Below are 17,893 nucleotides of genomic sequence, written 5' to 3'. Positions count from 1 at the left end.
CGTGGAGGGTTGGTCCATCTTTACACACACACACACACATATATATATATTTATATATGTATATGTATTAGGGCTGGGCAATAAATCGAAAATTTATCATTATTGAAATTTCTGACTCTTATCGAGATAATTATTCCCATGTCAATAAATTTGATAATAAAAAAATTTAAAGAAGTATGTAGGTTGGCAACATTCATGCCTTGAGTCACATTAAAATGTGACTCAACGTAATATATCCAAGGCAGGGCTCCTGGACGTGTATGTGACCCGCAGCCTTGGCGAGCATGTGGTTGTGTTGTCTGAAATCAATTTTGCACCTGTACTACCACCAAGTGAGTCCTCACTCATCGTTTCCTAAGGTTGCTTGAGTTGGAGCCACAGTGTCCACGCCGACCTCCCGACCATTGCCGACCTTTCTCCATAAGCGGCATTCATTTCCTTGTCGCCTGTCCGATTCACTCCGACCACTCCTGTACTTGCGATGCTGTTTTGAGGTTTGGCTAAATTCTCGCTCATCCATCGCTCCTGAAACACCTTCTCGTTCCTCACTGCTCCATCTAGTTCTAACTGGATGCTATATTCGGCAAGCAACGAAAGAAAGGTTTTCACCTTGCTGTTACTCCGTGGCTGATTTGATTTGTGGTTAGACATCTTACGTGATTAACGTAGGACAAACGCTAGCAGACGTGAGTGGAAGCTTTTTGGTTTTGGGCGCTATCATGTGATATCAGTTCACTGATGCCGCCAGGCCAATCACGAATTTTGCTAAGATGTAGGCATGTAACTTCAGGTCCGCAGTGTCTACTCAGTCCCAGGCTGACCGCTGGCAAGGAGGTCTGGAAAAAGAGTCACCTTGGAACCGAAAACGCAAATCTGACCCGTGTGTGAAACCACATTCCGGTCCCGTACGGTACCGTACCAATGCTAATTTGTAAACGACATATGAGTCTGTTGGGTTTGGTTCTCTGGTTGATGCCATGGTACCGTCCTCTGTATGGTCCAATTTAGCCCTGGTTTCTGCAACTGGAGTTTAGTTAACAGTTGGATATTCAGACGCAGCAAATGCAACGTAAACTCTAAAATTAAGACGTCTAAAGTAACGAAAGGCTGTGAGGGAAACCTGAACCCCCTCAGGTGCATCTTCTCTCGTTTAGATGCTTTTTTCCACTGCCTTTCTGCTTCTTTGTGTTATTTAGCAGCACATTGCCCCACTTAATGGTTTCATTCTTCTGAGAAAACATCCAAGGCACAGAGATCTTCCGTGATATCCATGTTTTGGTTTCTTGTTAATGTTTGATCATCCAGGAATTGGAGCTCATATGTCGCACTGGGTACAGCTGGCACCGTGCTCCAAACATAATCAAAGAATCAGAGGCACAGAACCACGGCTGGGGGTGGGTTTGTTTAGCGCTGCCTTACCAGATGGAAGAGGTTACGAGAGGTGGTGAGACAAGAGGCGGTGAGTGAAGTCGGTGTAAGGAAACACGAAACATGCAACCAGCCACGTTGTAGCAGCGATGTACCGAGAAGGCACCAAATTTACCATCGGTATGAAAGGTCTGCCAGATAAAAGCCTCACTAATAATCAAATAGAAAAGAGGAGCGGGCATGGTGGAGATGTAGAGGAAACAAAGTGGATGTGAGGATGTGAGGGAAGGAGGTGAAAACCGAGTTGGTGCTGAAGCAGCTGGAGAGAGAGGAAAAGGCCACGCAGACACACAGAGGGAGCCCAGCTACAGTGTGGGTGGCTGATAGATGCAGGGCTGCTGTGTGTGTGTGTGTGTGTGTGTGTGTGTGTGTGTGTGTGTGTGTGTGTGTGTGTGTGTGTGTGTGTGTGTGTGTGTGTGTGTGTGTGTGTGTGTGTGTGTGTGTGTGTGTGTGGTGGTGGTGGTGGTGGTGGGGGGGGGGGGTGCGTCATTAATCAGCAAGACCTCCCCTGACACCGTCTAGACAGCCGTCTGAGAGCTGCCCTGCTCCGCTGCGCTCTGCTCCCTCTATCAGCTGCACACCTTTCCCCCTCCTCCCTTTCTGTCTATCCATCTCCACTTCCTCTCTCCGTTCTTTCTTTCCGTCTCTCTTTATCTCTGTGACTCTTTCCTCCTCTCCTTTCTGTCCTTATCTCAGTGGCTTCTCTTTTTGATCCCGTCAGTTCCTCTCTCCCTCTGCCTGAATCTGCCTGTTGTTCTCTTCACCCAGACTTCCTTGTCAGTGGGGGATGATGATTACAGACACAGTCACTAATTGAAATGAGTTCCTTCTGATCATGACTCGCTGCAGTAGAAATGAGTGGAACTGGATGGAAATGTGAGAAACGAACAAATGGCTCTTGTCGTTCCAGTCTGAGGAGGTAATTGAGGTGAAGATATTGAAAAACGCTGGTGGATGAGCTGGTTTGTTGCATGTTGTCTTGTTTTAGTAAAGAATCTTTTTTTTAACTGTAATTAAACTGAAGTGTCTGTAGCTAATTGCTAACTCAGTGGTGTGTGCTGTTGCTGCGACGTTGCTTACTTCAAAGCCAGGGACACGGCGTCAGTCAGCAGCTAAAGTAGCTAAGAGCATTAAAGTTCCATCATGTTGGTTAAATGTCACTAAACCCCACAACAATCCAATATAACAGACTGCAGAAAACATTCAACATTTCCCTCAGATGCACCCCTCCTAGTTCCAGTTGGCATCAACATGTCAGCCTGAAACTTTTGAGTGACAACTTCCCGAACCAGTGTGTGAAGGGTAGCCCTACCCCCTCTGCAGGGGCATATCCATCAGCTATTGGCTGACAGGTCAGAAGCACCGCCCCTAATAGCCAATGAGACAAAGTCCCACGTGAACCCTCATGGGGTGCTTCTGCAACCCGAGTAAGATTGTGATTAGTGAGGCGCTCCATGCAGTGTCTGGCCCACAGAGCGTCCTAACATCTCCTGCGAGAATGTTTTGCCCATCATCATGTTTTCGATATCGCCCAACCTAAATATGTTTGATCTAGGGCTGCACGATATTAGGAAAACCTGCGGTATTCGATAACAGTGCTTATTATTGCGATATCCATATTACTCGCGATAAATGAACAAATACTAAAGTATGCCGTGTTGATGTCGTCTGGCGTGTGACGTCTGCTCTGGGTTCAAAGCAAACAAAAACTAATGCATGAATTCCATTACAACATAACATTTTTATTGCAAAAATATGCAGCTGCACCTGCTACTGTATTAGCAGCAAAACAACAAACTGCATGCATGCAGTTTCTCAGTGACTTTAAAACATCACCACCACCATAAAACATTTTCTGATGCTCCAGATACAGAAAAACATCCCTTACCAGGGTTTTTTGAATAAATAAAAATATCTGAAAATAAGTTTAAATGTTAAATAATAGTTAACATCACTTAAATGCAACAGCAAATTCTCTCATTGCTACTGAGCATTTTCTCCACTTATGTGGTTATGATATAAGGCTTTTGCTGCTATTGGGAAGTGAACTGTGCTGGGCCAAACTAGGAGAATATTAAGATTTTATGAGGGAACGAGAAAAACAATTGTCTACCTTTCAAAAGAGGAACTGGCAAAAAACTACATAGAAAATATGTGAAAAAGTTTGGTTTTAACCCCAAATTGAACAAGTTTACCTAGATCTTAAAAAGCAGCTCAGATGATGAAACTGCAACTATAATTCTGATAACAAGCTAACAAATTGAACTAGCTCCTCTAAGATAACCGGCTAGCAGAGCTTCTGACTGACAGTTTATGTGCAGCAGCAAATCAACTATCCTGATTAACAAGGTTATAAAAGCTCATAAATGAAAAATCATTTTGATATGTGGGGGAACTTTTCCAGGCCCTCTTTAGCAGGGTGGGACTGGGAGGAGAGTGCTGTAGCCTTTTAGCTGGAAGCTAACCGGAGCCTTGGGCTAACATCACTACCCGGTGGAACACTAGCGATATGAAGGTGGGTTGGTTCACCGTCACGTGTCTGAGTCAGCCCGGTAAAAATGATTAACGACACCGAGCGGACTCACGTTCACTTTTGAAAGCAGCGCTGATTCCAGAAACCTCAGCACAAAGTGCATTCGTTGCTCTGAGCCAGAAGGCGAACAAGGGAACGGTGCCGCTAATGTTTGGGTGTTGCTTTCCATCCTAAGGGTCTACGTAGGGGGCGGGCGTATTACGTGAACGGACGCATCTGATTGGCCGCATATCAGAAAGGCTACATTTGATTGGTCAAATAATACTTCCGCGTATAAAACAGCTGGTTTACAAAAAGTTGATGTATGACACGGATGGAATTGTTGAACTAAACATTTATCGCCGTGTTTGATGTGCTTTGCAATGGGCCTATCGCATGTCCTGTTATCCCGATGACGATAATTTTTCGATATATTGTGCAGCCCTAGTTTGATCTGTTAGTTTTTAGATTGTTATGAAAGCATGGTTCATACAGCTAGAGACAATCGTACCAATCTTTGACCCAATTCTTCCCTTCTGGTAATCCAGATGTGCCTGATTACTGTAATAACTCTTATGATATTTCTGCCATGTATTAAGAGCACTCTGTTCTTCTCTGAAGCATGTCGGGACCGCTCCAATCATAAATCGTGGAAATTGAAAATGTTGGATTGTCATTCCCCGATTTCAAGGACAAACAAGCTACCCGTTGAATGTGACGGTAGCCAATCAGAGAGTTAGGTGACATAAGCTTGCTGCACTATCCTCCTCCGCCATGTTTGATCTCAAGAGAATTTGCAAGATGGAAAGTTGGTGTGTGTGGCTACACACCACGTACATTACTGTTACTACATTATGTTTTTATCACCACACTTGTGGCCTCATGTATTTGCCTCACCATTTTTAAATCTCCCTGTGAGCCAGCCTCAGACATATTGTTTTAGCTCCATACCGTCACACTGGCCGAATAAGTCCAGATGTTACTTTACCCTGCTCTCATAATGGTGTCAGTGTTATCCATCCATCCATCCATCCATTTTCATCCGCATATCCGGAGTCGGGTCGCAGGGGCAGTAGCCTAAGACGAGAGGCCCAGACTTCCCTCTCTCCAGCCACTTGGGCCAGCTCCTCCGGGGGAATCCCAAGGCGTTCCCTGGCCAGGTGAGAGACTTAGTCCCTCCACCATGTCCTGGGTCTACCTTTAGGTCTCCTCCTGGTTGGACGTGCCCGGAAAACCTCACCAGGGAGGCGTCCAGGAGGCATCCTGACCAGATGCCCAAGCCACCTCAACTGGCCCCTCTCGATGTGGAGGAGCAGCGGGTCTACTCCGAGCCCCTCCCGAATGTCCGATCTTCTCACCCTATCTCTAAGGGAGAGCCCAGCCACTCTTCGGAGAAAGCTCATTTCGGCCGCTTATATCCGCGATCTCGTTCTTTCGGTCACTATCCAAAGCTCATGACCATAGGTGAGGGTAGGAACGTAGATCGACCGGTAAATCGAGAGCTTCGCCTTCTGACTCTGCTCTCTCTTCACTACGACAGACCGGTACGACGCCCACATCACTGCAGAGTCGTTACCAATCCGCCTATCGATCTCACGCTCCAGTTTTCCCTCACTCGTGAACAAGACCCCAAGATACTTAAACTCGCAGGACTTAATCCCTGACCCGGAGAAGGCATTCTACCCTTTTCTGAATCAAGACCATGGTCTCAGATTTAGAGGAGCTGATTCTCATCCCAGCTGATTCACACTCGGCTGCGAACCGCTCCAGTGAAAACTGAAGATCACGTTCTGATGAAGCCAACAGGACCACATCATCTGCAAAAAGCAGATACCTGATCCTCTGGCCACCAAAACGGATGCCCTCCACACCTTGGCTGCGCCTAGAAATCCTGTCCATAAACAGAATCAGTGACAAAGGGCATCCTTGGCGGAGTCCAACTCTCACTGGAAACGAGCCCAACTTACTGCCGGCAATGCAGACCAAGTTCTGACACCGGTCGTACAGGGACCTAACACCCTGTATCAGAGGGCCTGGTACCCCATACACCCGGAGTACCCCCCATGGGGCCCCCCGAGGGACGCGGTCAAACGCCTTCTCCAAATCCACAAAACACATGTAGACTGGTTGGGCAAATTCCCACACACCCTCCAGGATCCCCCTAAGGGTATAGAGCTGGTCCAGTGTTCCACGGCCAGGATGAAAACCACATTGCTCCTTCTGAATCTGAGGTTCAACAATCCGATGGACCCTCCTCTCCAGAACCCCTGGATAGACTTTACCAGGAAGGCTCAGGATTGTGATCCCCCTGTAGTTGGAACACACCCTGTGGTCCCCCTTTTTAAATAAGAGGATCACCACCCCGGTCTGCCAGTCCAGTGGGACTGCCCTCGATGTCCACGCAATATTGCAGAACCACGTCAGCCAACACAGCCCCACAACATCCAGAGCTTTAAGGAACTCCGGGCAGATCTCATCCACCCCGGAGCCTTGCCACAGAGGAGCTTTTTAACCACCTCAGTGACCTCAGCACCAGAGATTTGAGAGGCCAACCCAAAGTCCCCAGACTCTGCTTCCTCACTGGAAGACGTGTCGGTGGGATTGAGGAGGTCTTCGAAGTATTCTGCCCACCGATCCACAACGTCCCAAGTAGAGGTCAGCAGCACACCGTACCCACTATAGATAGTGTTGGTAGCGCACTGCTCTCCCCCCCTGAGGCACAGGGTGGTGGACCAGAATCTCCTTGAAGCCGTACGAAAGTCTTGCTCCATGGTCTCACCGAACTCTCCCATGCCCGGGTTTTTGCCTCGGCGACCACCCAAGCTGCGTTCCGCTTGGACTGCTGGTACCCGTCAGCTGCCTCTGGAGTCCCACATGCGAAAAAGACCTGATAGGACTCTTTCTTCAGCTTGACAACATGCCTAACCGCCTGTGCCACTTACACCAGAGTCTCTGGTTGCTCTTTTATCAGTAATATTTTCGGCTTACTGTCACTGTAACCCACGCCTTACAAACTCTTAACTTTTTCAACAGAATCACTCGTAACAGAGTATTTACTAGCATAGCAAACCAGAGCGGAAAAAAACGGAACAACTTTTCTCATCCTTTGAGCTCGCCTTCAAAATAAAACTGTAACCCTTTAGTTTACTATTCAAACCCTAACAATATGTTTGAGGTTGTTTGGCCACTCCAGCTATCCGTAGATGTTTCCTGATTACACAGGGAAGGGAGAGGGGTTTGGCTCATCTCCGCACAAACGGGATGGAAAAACAGAACTCTGTTGGCGTTGAACATCCCCAAATAATTCAAAACCAGAACCCAAATGCAAAGATTAGAGCAGCACATTTACCAAGAGGCTCTCAGATTGAGCAAACTTGTGAGAATACACGTAATAACCGCTTAGAGACAGAGCAACATGTCGCTATCTTAGCAGCTAATCGCTAGCATAGCAGTTTGACCAGTTACAAAGATATATGCTGTGTCACAATTCAGGGTCTGCATCCTTCAAAGGACCCAGCCTACTCGGCCAACTTGGGCTGGGTCCTCCGTCGGCCGAGTAGACCAGATGTTAACGGCTGTGAATTTGGACAGGCCTAGCCTTCATGAATTCCTGCCACTCTCTTGGCGAACGTTCCGTTGCCTAGCAACCGTGGGACCGCTGAGCAGAAGGGAGAAGGAACTTTAAACGATAGAGTTTGAAGTTTTATTTAGCTTTTTAATAATTTCCTTGACCGTTGGTAGAGCTAATTCAGAGAAAATACTTTCGACTAGCTGAGCCTGAGCAAAGATGTGATAATAGTTTTTAATACTTTCTAGGGTCTTAATTTGACCAAAACGATTTATCACCTTTTAAGACTTTTCAAGACCCAGCGGATACCCTGTAATATTAAACAATAAACATTTGTAAACAAAAATAAAATTCAAGAGTTTAATACAGAACTGATTTTATTTAGATATTTCTTTTATATGTACATGTTTAATCTTTCTTAACCATTTTTTTTCTAGCAAAGTAAAAAGCCTGTCAAAATTCTCCCTTCTCTCCTGTGCCCTCTGCAGCCTCATGTCCTCCCAGATCAGCTCCAGAAGCTGGTCATCGCTGGCACCTTCCCCTGGATGCCCATTTTCTCCAGAATAGTCTTAACAAACATGTAAGAAAAAATAACAGGAATGGAGAAGAGGACAACGGGTTATTCCTTTCATGTTTTCGCAGAAAAAACTAAACTCAAACGAGTTTTTAAAATATGAGATGTTGTTGTACCTCCATGCCACAGCCGCCAAATACTTTGCTCCAGTGATCATGTGGTCCATCTCCGCCCTAAGCTTAATAAAGTCCGTGGCTTTCTCTTTTGTCCCTAAAATACAAACTTCTATTATAATCAGGGGGAAAACGTAGCGTGAGAAGTACGACACCGAGCGGCCGAACATACGAGCCGAGACCGCAATACAAGCACTTTTACTGTAACATTTCAAACTAAAATAACGTTCATGTATCACAAAAAGTCCTTAACCTAACAATTTAAGCTTATACTGACATTTATATGCGCAATCCTCTCCGACAGCTCCCGCTTCACTGTCCGCCATTGTTTTTAAAAGTTCTGCCGTCTGGCCCGCAAGGCATCTTGGGAAATGCTACCTATTGAAGGATACACCGGACCCATCCTTCTTGCAGGCGAAAAGAAGGCCGAATTCGTCGACCGCATTTGAAGGAGTCTTCGAATTGGTACAGGCCTAGTCGCGGCACTGTGACGTAACCGGCCGACAAAGGATGCAGACCCAGAATTGAGACACAGCCACAGAGTCATCTTGTATCTTGTTTAAAAATTATATAGATATTTTATAAATATCGATGTATCGCCCAGCCCTAACTCTTGTAATCTACAGGGTTATGCTGGAGTATTTGTTCTGTTTTTGATCCAATAAACTAACATTTCATTTCTTTCTTGTCTCTCTTTCCTTTTACCATCTCCCTCCCTTTCCTCGCCTGTCCCGCCTTGTCTCACACAGGTGTTATACTCCCCCCCAGTAAGGGATCGCTTCACTGCTCCCTCCTTCATGCAACGTGACCGTTTCAGCCGCTTCCAGCCCACCTACCCCTACATGCAGCACCAGATCGACCTGCCGCCCACCATCTCTCTGTCCGACGGTGAGGAGCCGCCGCCGTACCAGGGACCCTGCACACTGCAGCTCCGCGATCCGGAGCAGCAAATGGAGCTCAACCGAGAGTCGGTGAGGGCGCCGCCCAACCGGACCATCTATGACAGTGACTTGATCGACATGGGGGGCAGTTGCCTGGGAGGGTTGGGGGGTGTAGGCGGAGGTTTGGGGGGAGGAGGAGGAGGCCCGAGGCCACCAAGCTGTAACTCGGGCATCAGCGCAGCCAACTCCAGCAGCTACGGGCGCATGGAGGGCCCACCGCCGGCGTACAGCGAGGTGATGGGCCACTACCCCGGCTCGGCCTTCTTTGTACACCAGCACAGCAATAATCAGAGAGTAGGGAGGCCGGGGGGACCGGGGAGCAGGACGATCCAACAGCAGAGCCAATCAGAAAGCACAATAGTTCCTGCCAAGGACAGCAAACCAGAGGACCTGGTCTGAGGAGAAGAGGGCGGGGACAGGCGTCCGAGACTGAAATGTGCCCCCCCCCCCCCCGACCTGTCGGCATCGATCTCCGAAACGCTCCGTCGCCCTCACGCCCTCTGTCCACACTCCCACGCACAACGAGATATCAACATGAGCTACAACTAAACAAGGACAGCGCAGATTTCACTTCTAACTGGGGCGGTTTTTAAAACTCAGACTGAAACAGTTTTTATTTTTCTGCTGTCCCGGATCTAAGGAGGTGGTTTTTCTTTTGCTTTTTTCTTTTTGTTGAATTTTTCGGACCGGGATCTGTGCACAAAACGAGAACTTACAGAGAACACAACAAAAGACTCACCAACCCAAATCTTAGTGCCAAGGTTCGCGAGGAAGCAAAACGGCGTGGAAAAGTTCCAAACGTTCAGTTCACAACAGAAGAACCGTTTCCTAAAAGTTGCACTATCGTTTTGTTGTTCTAGGCCGGAGGGACACGATGTCATGCGGTGATGTTTTTTCTTTTTCTTATCTTTGAGGGTCCTTACATGCTTGGACTGTCTGAACTCTGGCTCCAAACTTGTTTTGGGAGCAAAAAAACAAAAGTAAATCTAAAAACTAACACGTAACAGCTTATGTCAGCTCAAGATCTCACTGAACCCAGCCTACACCATCTGTTCGCTTACATCAGAGAACGACCTTGTACTGCTCCGTGTCTGTGTCCACGTCAGCCTCATCGGGGGAGGAATCTGCTCCTGACCGGCTGCTGGCTCTGAAACCGGCTTCGGCTCCAGCCCAGCTCGTTGGGTTTCATGTAGTTTGTTAACGGGCCATTTTTGTCCAGCTGGAGCCCGGTCGGAGCAGATTTTTCTTTTCAGGTCTTTCTGGACCTCTGAGCGCCCGTCGCTTTGTTTTCCCGCTCACCCCGACCTGCATGTTGTGATCTACCTACATCCACACGGAACCCCTTCCATCATGGCCGCTACTAAAACCGAAGGCCTAGCGCTCCGTCTTTACAAAAAAAAATCACCAAAAGCAAAATCAAAGTATAGATTGCTCGAACAAGGTCATTACAGATGCTGCCTGCGGTCGAAGTCGAGGGCTATAGAAGAGTCCTTTTTGTAAAAGAAGCTGAAACCCTCTTTAAAGCCTTCTTTCGACTCATCGTTGCCTTCTCCTCTGCTGTTGCGCTCTCTCCATTTCTCTTTAGAGCATTTTGCTGCCCCGCCTCCCTACACACACCACCCGTGTCTCCTCCCTGGTGGAACAACACGTCGTTGCTCCTGCCAGTTGCATGCAGAAAGCCCAATGCAGAGTCAGCCGAGCCCTTTAAAGTTCAGACTGGAGTCGTCATTCAGCAGCGTGCTGCTTCAGTCCTCTCGTCACAGAACAAGTGTGTTTGTAGGTCAAACCTTTAGCAGCACTGAAAAGCACTTAATGCTCCAGCAGGAGTGTGTGTGTGTGTGTGTGTGTGTGTGTGTGTGTGGCTCCGTGGCTTATTAGCTAACTGCTTTGAGGTAAAGAGTCAAACACGTTTGACTCTTTCACAACTCACTAAAAAGGCACAGAGATAAATCATCAGAAAGGGCGCGACCCACCCACACCTCCCGCACATCGCTGCACAAGTCCAACACCGCCTGTTTTAGGGTCAGATGATATTCAAATCCAAGACGAGCTCCGATTGAAGGCCTCCTAACTGGAGCTGTGATGATGGTCAACAAGTCCCATGAAGGCCGACTGGACTGTGTTCCTGTCGCTCTGGTGAGGGAGGAACCGAAGGGATGAATGTCGTTCTGAACTGTTTCTCCTTCTAATTTAGAAACTGTTACATCTTACTTCCTGAACAGCTACAGTGTAGAAAAAGGGAGTTTAAATCCTCCACTGCTGCTGAGCTAACTGCTAATCCAGTCTGAACTAAGACCAGCTCCTACAGGTCACAATAGATAAACAGGTTATTCTTGGTGCTTGCATGGGAGGAGCTGGAGGGTGCGGCTAGGGAGAGGGACTCCTGGAGCTCCAGGACCCTGGATGCACCAGGGTTCAGGTCTATGTAGGGATTTATAGAAGAACATTAGCATGAACCTGTGCACAGTTAGAAGATTGGAGCAGTTGGAGCTGTCTCACAGACAACACTGTCACATGACTGGACAGTCTGTCCAATTGAAAACATGCAAATGGTCCATTTTCTCTGGACAACAGACCAGATGTTGTAAAGCTAAATCCAGATGGCCTACATGTAGTTATGGATAGGAGGGTTAAGGTAAAGCAACCCCTATCCCTCTTGGTGCACAGAAACACGGATCATCCACGGAGCTTTTCATGACATTTGTTGACGTTTCAGGATATCAGAATCACAAGACTAGATGTGTTTAAACACGGTTCCTACTTGGGCTTCGTTGGTTGCTGCAGATGCTACAGCTGTGGCTTCGGCCATCGTCTGCTGCCTCCTGGTGGGTTCCCGGTCCTGATCTTTATGTTCTACAGTCGGCTGAGTCGATTTTAGCTGCGGCCCTCTAATCCTCCCCACGTCGGTTGAATGTACTCACGAGTCCCGCTCAGATGTTTCTAGTCGTGTGTTTCTGCATCACTGCTGCGACACTGTCGCTGCTGCTAAAGCTACCGTCGTTGCTACTGCTGCTTCTCATGACCCCGTCTCCGTCCTGTCCCCTGAGACCTCTGACCTTCTGCGGTATCAAGTTAGAAAAGCTGTAAACGTTCTCCTGGTCCTTTGTGTGATGGCATTTTAAGGCGAGTGAGAGGAAATCAGATACGAGGAAAAGTTCAGATTTAAATAGAAACTTTGAGACTAAAGTCCTCAGTAGGCCAGCGATAGTTTGTTCTTATTTTATCACCATGGCTGGGTTTGTTTTTACTCAGTAAAACACAGCGGTCTGAACGCAAAGAACTTCCTGCATTCTTTCACAATAAGAGTCTCAAAAACACACGTACCTTCAAATTTATGAAGTTGATAAAAGTAGCATATCAATACTCTGCTCTATTTTTTATCAGCGTAAAGGTACGATACACAAGAACTCTACTGTAAAAAATCAAAAAACTGTCTAACGTCTCAGTCACGTTCCCTCCCAGGCGACGGGAGGGTTCCCTTTCCAGAAAGGCCAGTGGGGGGTCACTGTTTACAATCTGAGCCCAGGAGTTGCCCAGTCTGCACCGGCATTTGTAATTCAGCACCAGTCGACAAAATGCAGCAGAGTTGTTTAAAGAGCTGAAGCCAGTAAACAGGAGCGACCCAGAAGTTATTTCATCTACCCCTGAGAAGCCACGGCAGCACTTTGTTTTACTCTAATTACATGATTAAGAAGGCTAGAAGCTAATGTTGAAATAACGGTGCTAACCGTGAATGCAATTAGTTGGCTATAAAACATCTTGAGCTACATTTTCCGTCACCACCAACAGCTGGATATTCCAGTGACGTATTTAAGTACTTTCTGTGTGTGACTCATCTTCACTAACATCTACAATCTTCTGGCGGTGAACCGTAGCCGGTAACAGCCGTGAAACTCGTGGAACATTAGTGAGAAAGTCACTTGTTTTAAGCACCTTTAAGATATGTGTTTCAGACTCTTATTGTGAAACTTTTCAGTTTGACCACTTGCTGCTGAAGAAAACAACAAAAGTGATAGTAAAGTAATAAACAGGAGTTCAGCGGGGTTCGTTACCCCGCCTACTTTGGACTTTGTTCTTGCACGTTTCTCCCTTCTTGTTTTGGTCCGTTTTTTCTTAGTGACCCTAAAACGTTGTCGGACTTCAGGCTCTTGGCTGCATGGAGCTGCTTCATACTCCACTGTCTAACATCTCCTTTCTGTAGTCCCTCTCTCGTTTTTGTTCCAGCTCGTTCGTACCGCGCAGTCACGACTCGTAACCCGAGGATAAATACAATGAATTCTCCGTTTTCTACAAGGAGGTTTGCATGTTACTGTTATGTGAGTAAATACGGTGCCTAACGTTCATGTTTGAGCGGAACACACCTCCGTCTCACTGCTGCCTGGAATCCTCGCTCCACCTCAGCGGTGGACACCACCCGTCTGGCAGGACACACGTTTTCTGGTTTCCAGTTTGAGTTTTGTCTGGAGGACATGGTCCTCCTCAGAACGTTCCCAGCTGTGATGCCAGTGGCCGTCGTGCCCGACGGAGAGTGCCAGCCGGCTGGTTCCGGGCAGTAATGTGACCCGTGTGTGTGTGGAGCAGACATAGGAACCCACTTGCACTCAAAAAGCTCCCACCTTCGTTGTGCCTCACTTCCAACGGTGCTTTTTTCAGTAGTCTGTCTTTCTTTATGTTTGTTTGTAAGGTGCTGTATATAACTTGAATATATTATGCACATATCCTACCCAATGGGTAGACACCACAAGAAGATGTTGTGAATAATGTAATATAATGTATAGACAGTATAAGAGTTTTAAGAGGGCAGCATCAAATTTGTAAAGGCCCACAGTTAAAAACGTGCTTTGTCTTTTTTTTATGGCAAAACGTGGTTTTCAAAAAATGCTTAGAATATAACTGCAACACAAATAACTGCTTATAATATTTTGCTATAAACAAACGAGTGTTGAGAACCTGGGGGTCGCTTGTCCGTCTTGGTGCCAGCCTTCGCTTGCAACCTGGATGGGGTCTTTCAGTCTCGTTCCCCCCCGGCTGACTCAAACACGTAAAGTTCTATTGCACAGATCTATCACACACACCGTCATGGGCCTGTGTTCCCGGCCTGCGCTTGGATTTGACTCTCGACGAGCAGCCAAGATTCCTCCATCAGACGGAGAATCTGCACTCTGGCAGCTCGTCGCCTTTTTGTTTCCTTCAGCCGATGTTTTGTATACCTGCCAAAGTGTAAAAGCTGCTGAGTACCGCTCATTCTGGTTGTTACAGCTGGAGAGGACAGTTGACGAGGATAAACGCTGGGATGGAGGCACCAGCAGCACCAAACGGGCTGTGTGTGTGAGGGAGGGGGGGTAACCGTTAAACCTATCAGTTAACCTTTACTCTGTATTCACGGATTCTTTTCTACATAACAACAGTAAACGTGGCACAATGTATTAAACAACTCATGTTGAACCTGCTGTTGTTTATTTCCAGTATGCACCGCGAGTGTCTCCACTGTACAATAACCGCAGAGCATGTTCACTCGTACCTATGGATGATGTACATAGCTACGCGCCAAACGCAGAGCTGCCTCCTCCGTATTGGACTTTTTTTTGTGTGTCTTGAAGTTAGGCTCAGACTGGTCTGGCTATTTAATCCCCCCCTGCAGCGCTCTCTTCCTCCACTCCGACGAGGTCTGTGCTCAAGCAGCCGTCGGCATAGTTCCACTCTAGTGACGGCGACAGTAACACCTTTCTCCACCGTTCCATAGGACTGCCTCCATCCTGGGTTCTGTAACATCCGTAGCTTTATTTACAGATGAATCCTTGCCCCCCCACCCCTCCTCTGTGCTGAAATCTGCACATTTATATATGGCTGTGCTCAGTCACCATATATACGTGTATGTAACACAGAGGTAAAACTGTGGTGTACTTTTGCCTCTTTTTATTTAAGCAATTGTGATGTAATAGGTTTTAGGCCTAAGGTCTGTTATTGCAATACTTTTACAGAAAAGAAGAAAAAAATCAAAAAATGTTGCTCCAAGTGCTGTTGTAGTCAAAGATTTTATGCTTGTACTCATGCTGTAGTCAGACTGCAGCGTAACAAATAAAACTTTAAAAGTGTCTGCCTGCCTGCCTGTCTGTCTGTCTGTCTGGTGCTGAGGTCAGCATCACCCACCTCTGGGATACAGTGCTCAGCCGTAGCCATCACACCTGTTAGTTCACCCGTTTCCATGGTTACTTACAGTTTATGGGTTTAGAAAGGCTCGTAGTGCCAGTTCGAGAACCTTGATTGTCCTGCAGAGATTTTCTCCAACATCAGAGTCTGGAAAACCGATCAACCTTCCATCAACACGTTCCCGACTCTTATGGACCACCTCCGTAGAAGAGTCCAGGAAGGTTTTATCAAAAGTTGATCTTCTGGAAATGAAGACCCTTAAGAAGTTTTAGATTTAAAACGTTAGCATGGCATCGCTATAAATATGTTTGTCTATCAAAATGTACACTTAGACTAATAAATAACTTCTGGTTCATCCAATGAGTTGAAGAGCCTTTTGGAGCGTGCATGATTCCTCCAGGGTGAGTAACCTGTAAAAAACCTGAAAGCCTGGAAAACTTTGAGACATACAAGGAAGTGGCGTCCAGGAATCTGCTGCAGAGTTCTGCACAATAATATCTTTGAACACAGAAGTAGACTTTTTCAGATTTGTCCTCTCCAGCTTGAAACTAGCGGAGAAGTTCAAACTTAACTTTCCCGCGTCCCTGTCGGAAAACTTTGGGACAAACTGGGATTTGACTGTTCTGCTTTTATTTGGAAAAGGAGACTACCTCTCACCTTCCTTCCTGCAGGATGAGAGGGGCGGAGCTTCTGGGGTTGCATGTCCCAGTGCACTATGGGACTTGTAGTTTTTGTACACCTAATTATCATTATATGGTTTGGTGGCAGGAGAGTCTCATCTCTGTTTTATGTGGATGATGTGGTCCTCCTAGCTTCATCAGGCTCTGACCTACAGCTCTTGGAGGTTTGCAGCCTAGTGTGAAGCAACTGGAATGAGGGTCAGCACCTCCAAGTCTGAGACCATGGTTCTCACCCGGAAAAGAACGGCTTACCAACTCCGGGTCAGGAGAGAGGTCCTGCCTCAAGTGGAGGAGTTCAAGTATCTTGGGGTCTTGTTCACGAGTGAGGGAAGGAGGGAGCGGGAGATCGACAGGCGGATTGGGGCGGCGTCTGCAGTGATGCGGACGCTGAACTGGTCAGTTGTGGTGAAGAAGGAGCTGACCTGGAAAGCAAGGCTCTCCATTTACCAGTCGATCTACTGCCCAGCCCTCACCTATGGTCAAGAAGAGCTTTGGGTAACGACCGACAGAACAAGATGGCGGATACGAGTGGCCGAAATGAGTGTTCTCTGGGCCGTGGCTGGGCTGAGGAGCTTAGACATTTGGGAGAGACTCTGAGTAGAGCCACTGCTCCTCCATATAGAGAGGAGTCAGTTTAGGTGGTTTGGGCATCTGGTCAGGATGCCTCCTGGACACCTCCCTGGGGAGGTGTTTCAGGCATGTCCTGCCGGCAGGAGCCCCCCTGGTCGACTAGGACATGTTGGAGAAAGTACATCTCCGATCTGGCCCAGGAACGCCTGGGGGTCCTACCGGAGGAGCTGGTGGAGGTGGCCGGGGATAGGACGGTCTGGGATGCTGCCCCGGCGACCCGGACCCAGATTGGCAGAAGAAGACGAGACGATGCATTATCATTGTCAACAGCAGAAATGACAGAAACAGTTCTGGAGATTCAGCCTAAAACCACAGAACCAAGCCAAACAAAAGGCAGATTGAACAACTGGGGAATGGTTCTGTGGTCATTTTCCTGTGTGTCTGAGAGGAACTGGACTGGTCCTGCGGTCCTACCTGGAGACGGGATGGAGGTGGGCGTGACGTGGACTTGCTTTTATTCTTTGTAACGTGATTAAAAACTGTTACAGACTGATTAAAAGAGGAAACCGAGGAATCTTTCCTAAAGTGCCACATCAGTCGTGTCTTTGAACGTTGATCCTCTGGATAAAAGATTCACTCAGCCCTGAAAAGTAATGATGTGAATAAAACATAATTTTCTGTATATTTCAGAGGGAACGTTTTATTTATAGACAAACTCCATCTGGTAACTCGTCCTCAGGAGTGAAACAAGCCTCATGTTCAAAGTGCTTACAAGTCCAGTCCTCCCCGTGAACCTCGTGCTGCCAAAATACTGCTGGGAAAACACACACACACACACACACACACAAGCAAGCTGTTTAGGGAGGAGACATCAGGCTAAAGCTCCTTCAGGCTTTTAGACACAAAGCTATATTGTAAGTTTTTAACCTTCTGTATTTGAGCAGGACGTTGTCCCTAAATGTTCTGAAACTGGTTCCCAGTAAAACCCGAAAGACCTGGAACCTGCATGCCTGCCCTGTTTAGACCTGAAGCTTCCTATTGGGTGATTGCTCCGGTTCTGAATCAGCACCGGTTGTAATGAAATGTAAAGATGTAGCCACTCTAACGTGAAGCCCTGCCCTACACGCGGTCAGAGATCTCACAGAAGATTGTCTTTGACATAAACCAGGTGTGTGCGTGTGGGCGGAGCACCGATGTTGGGTACAGGACTGTTTCAGTTAAACCTCTCTGACTTGATGCTGAGGAAAGATTTTTTTTCCTCATGACCCTGGTGTCACCCCAGGGTTCATGCAGCTTTCTGACACCTGAGTGGTGCTCAAACACACTCTCCCCTGACACAGACCTGCTTCAGGAGTCC

At 47.3% G+C, this 17,893-nt stretch overlaps 1 protein-coding gene across 2 annotated transcripts in view; it reads left to right on the top strand.

The window, feature by feature from the left end:
* LOC107378883 (low-density lipoprotein receptor class A domain-containing protein 4) overlaps positions 1-9,731 on the top strand; it is a 222,681-nt gene extending 212,950 nt beyond the window's left edge. For both annotated transcript variants that reach the window (XM_054741343.2, XM_015949355.3), the window contains one exon: positions 8,945-9,731. In XM_054741343.2, the coding sequence (XP_054597318.1) occupies positions 8,945-9,535 (591 nt within the window). In that variant the 3' untranslated portion in view covers positions 9,536-9,731. The remainder of the gene's footprint in view (positions 1-8,944) is intronic.
* The last annotated feature ends 8,162 nt before the right edge of the window (positions 9,732-17,893 follow it).

This window comes from Nothobranchius furzeri, chromosome 5 (assembly GCF_043380555.1).
Source record: "Nothobranchius furzeri strain GRZ-AD chromosome 5, NfurGRZ-RIMD1, whole genome shotgun sequence".
Classification (NCBI taxonomy): Eukaryota; Metazoa; Chordata; class Actinopteri; order Cyprinodontiformes; family Nothobranchiidae; genus Nothobranchius; species Nothobranchius furzeri.
This window is presented reverse-complemented; position numbering and strand designations above follow the sequence as displayed.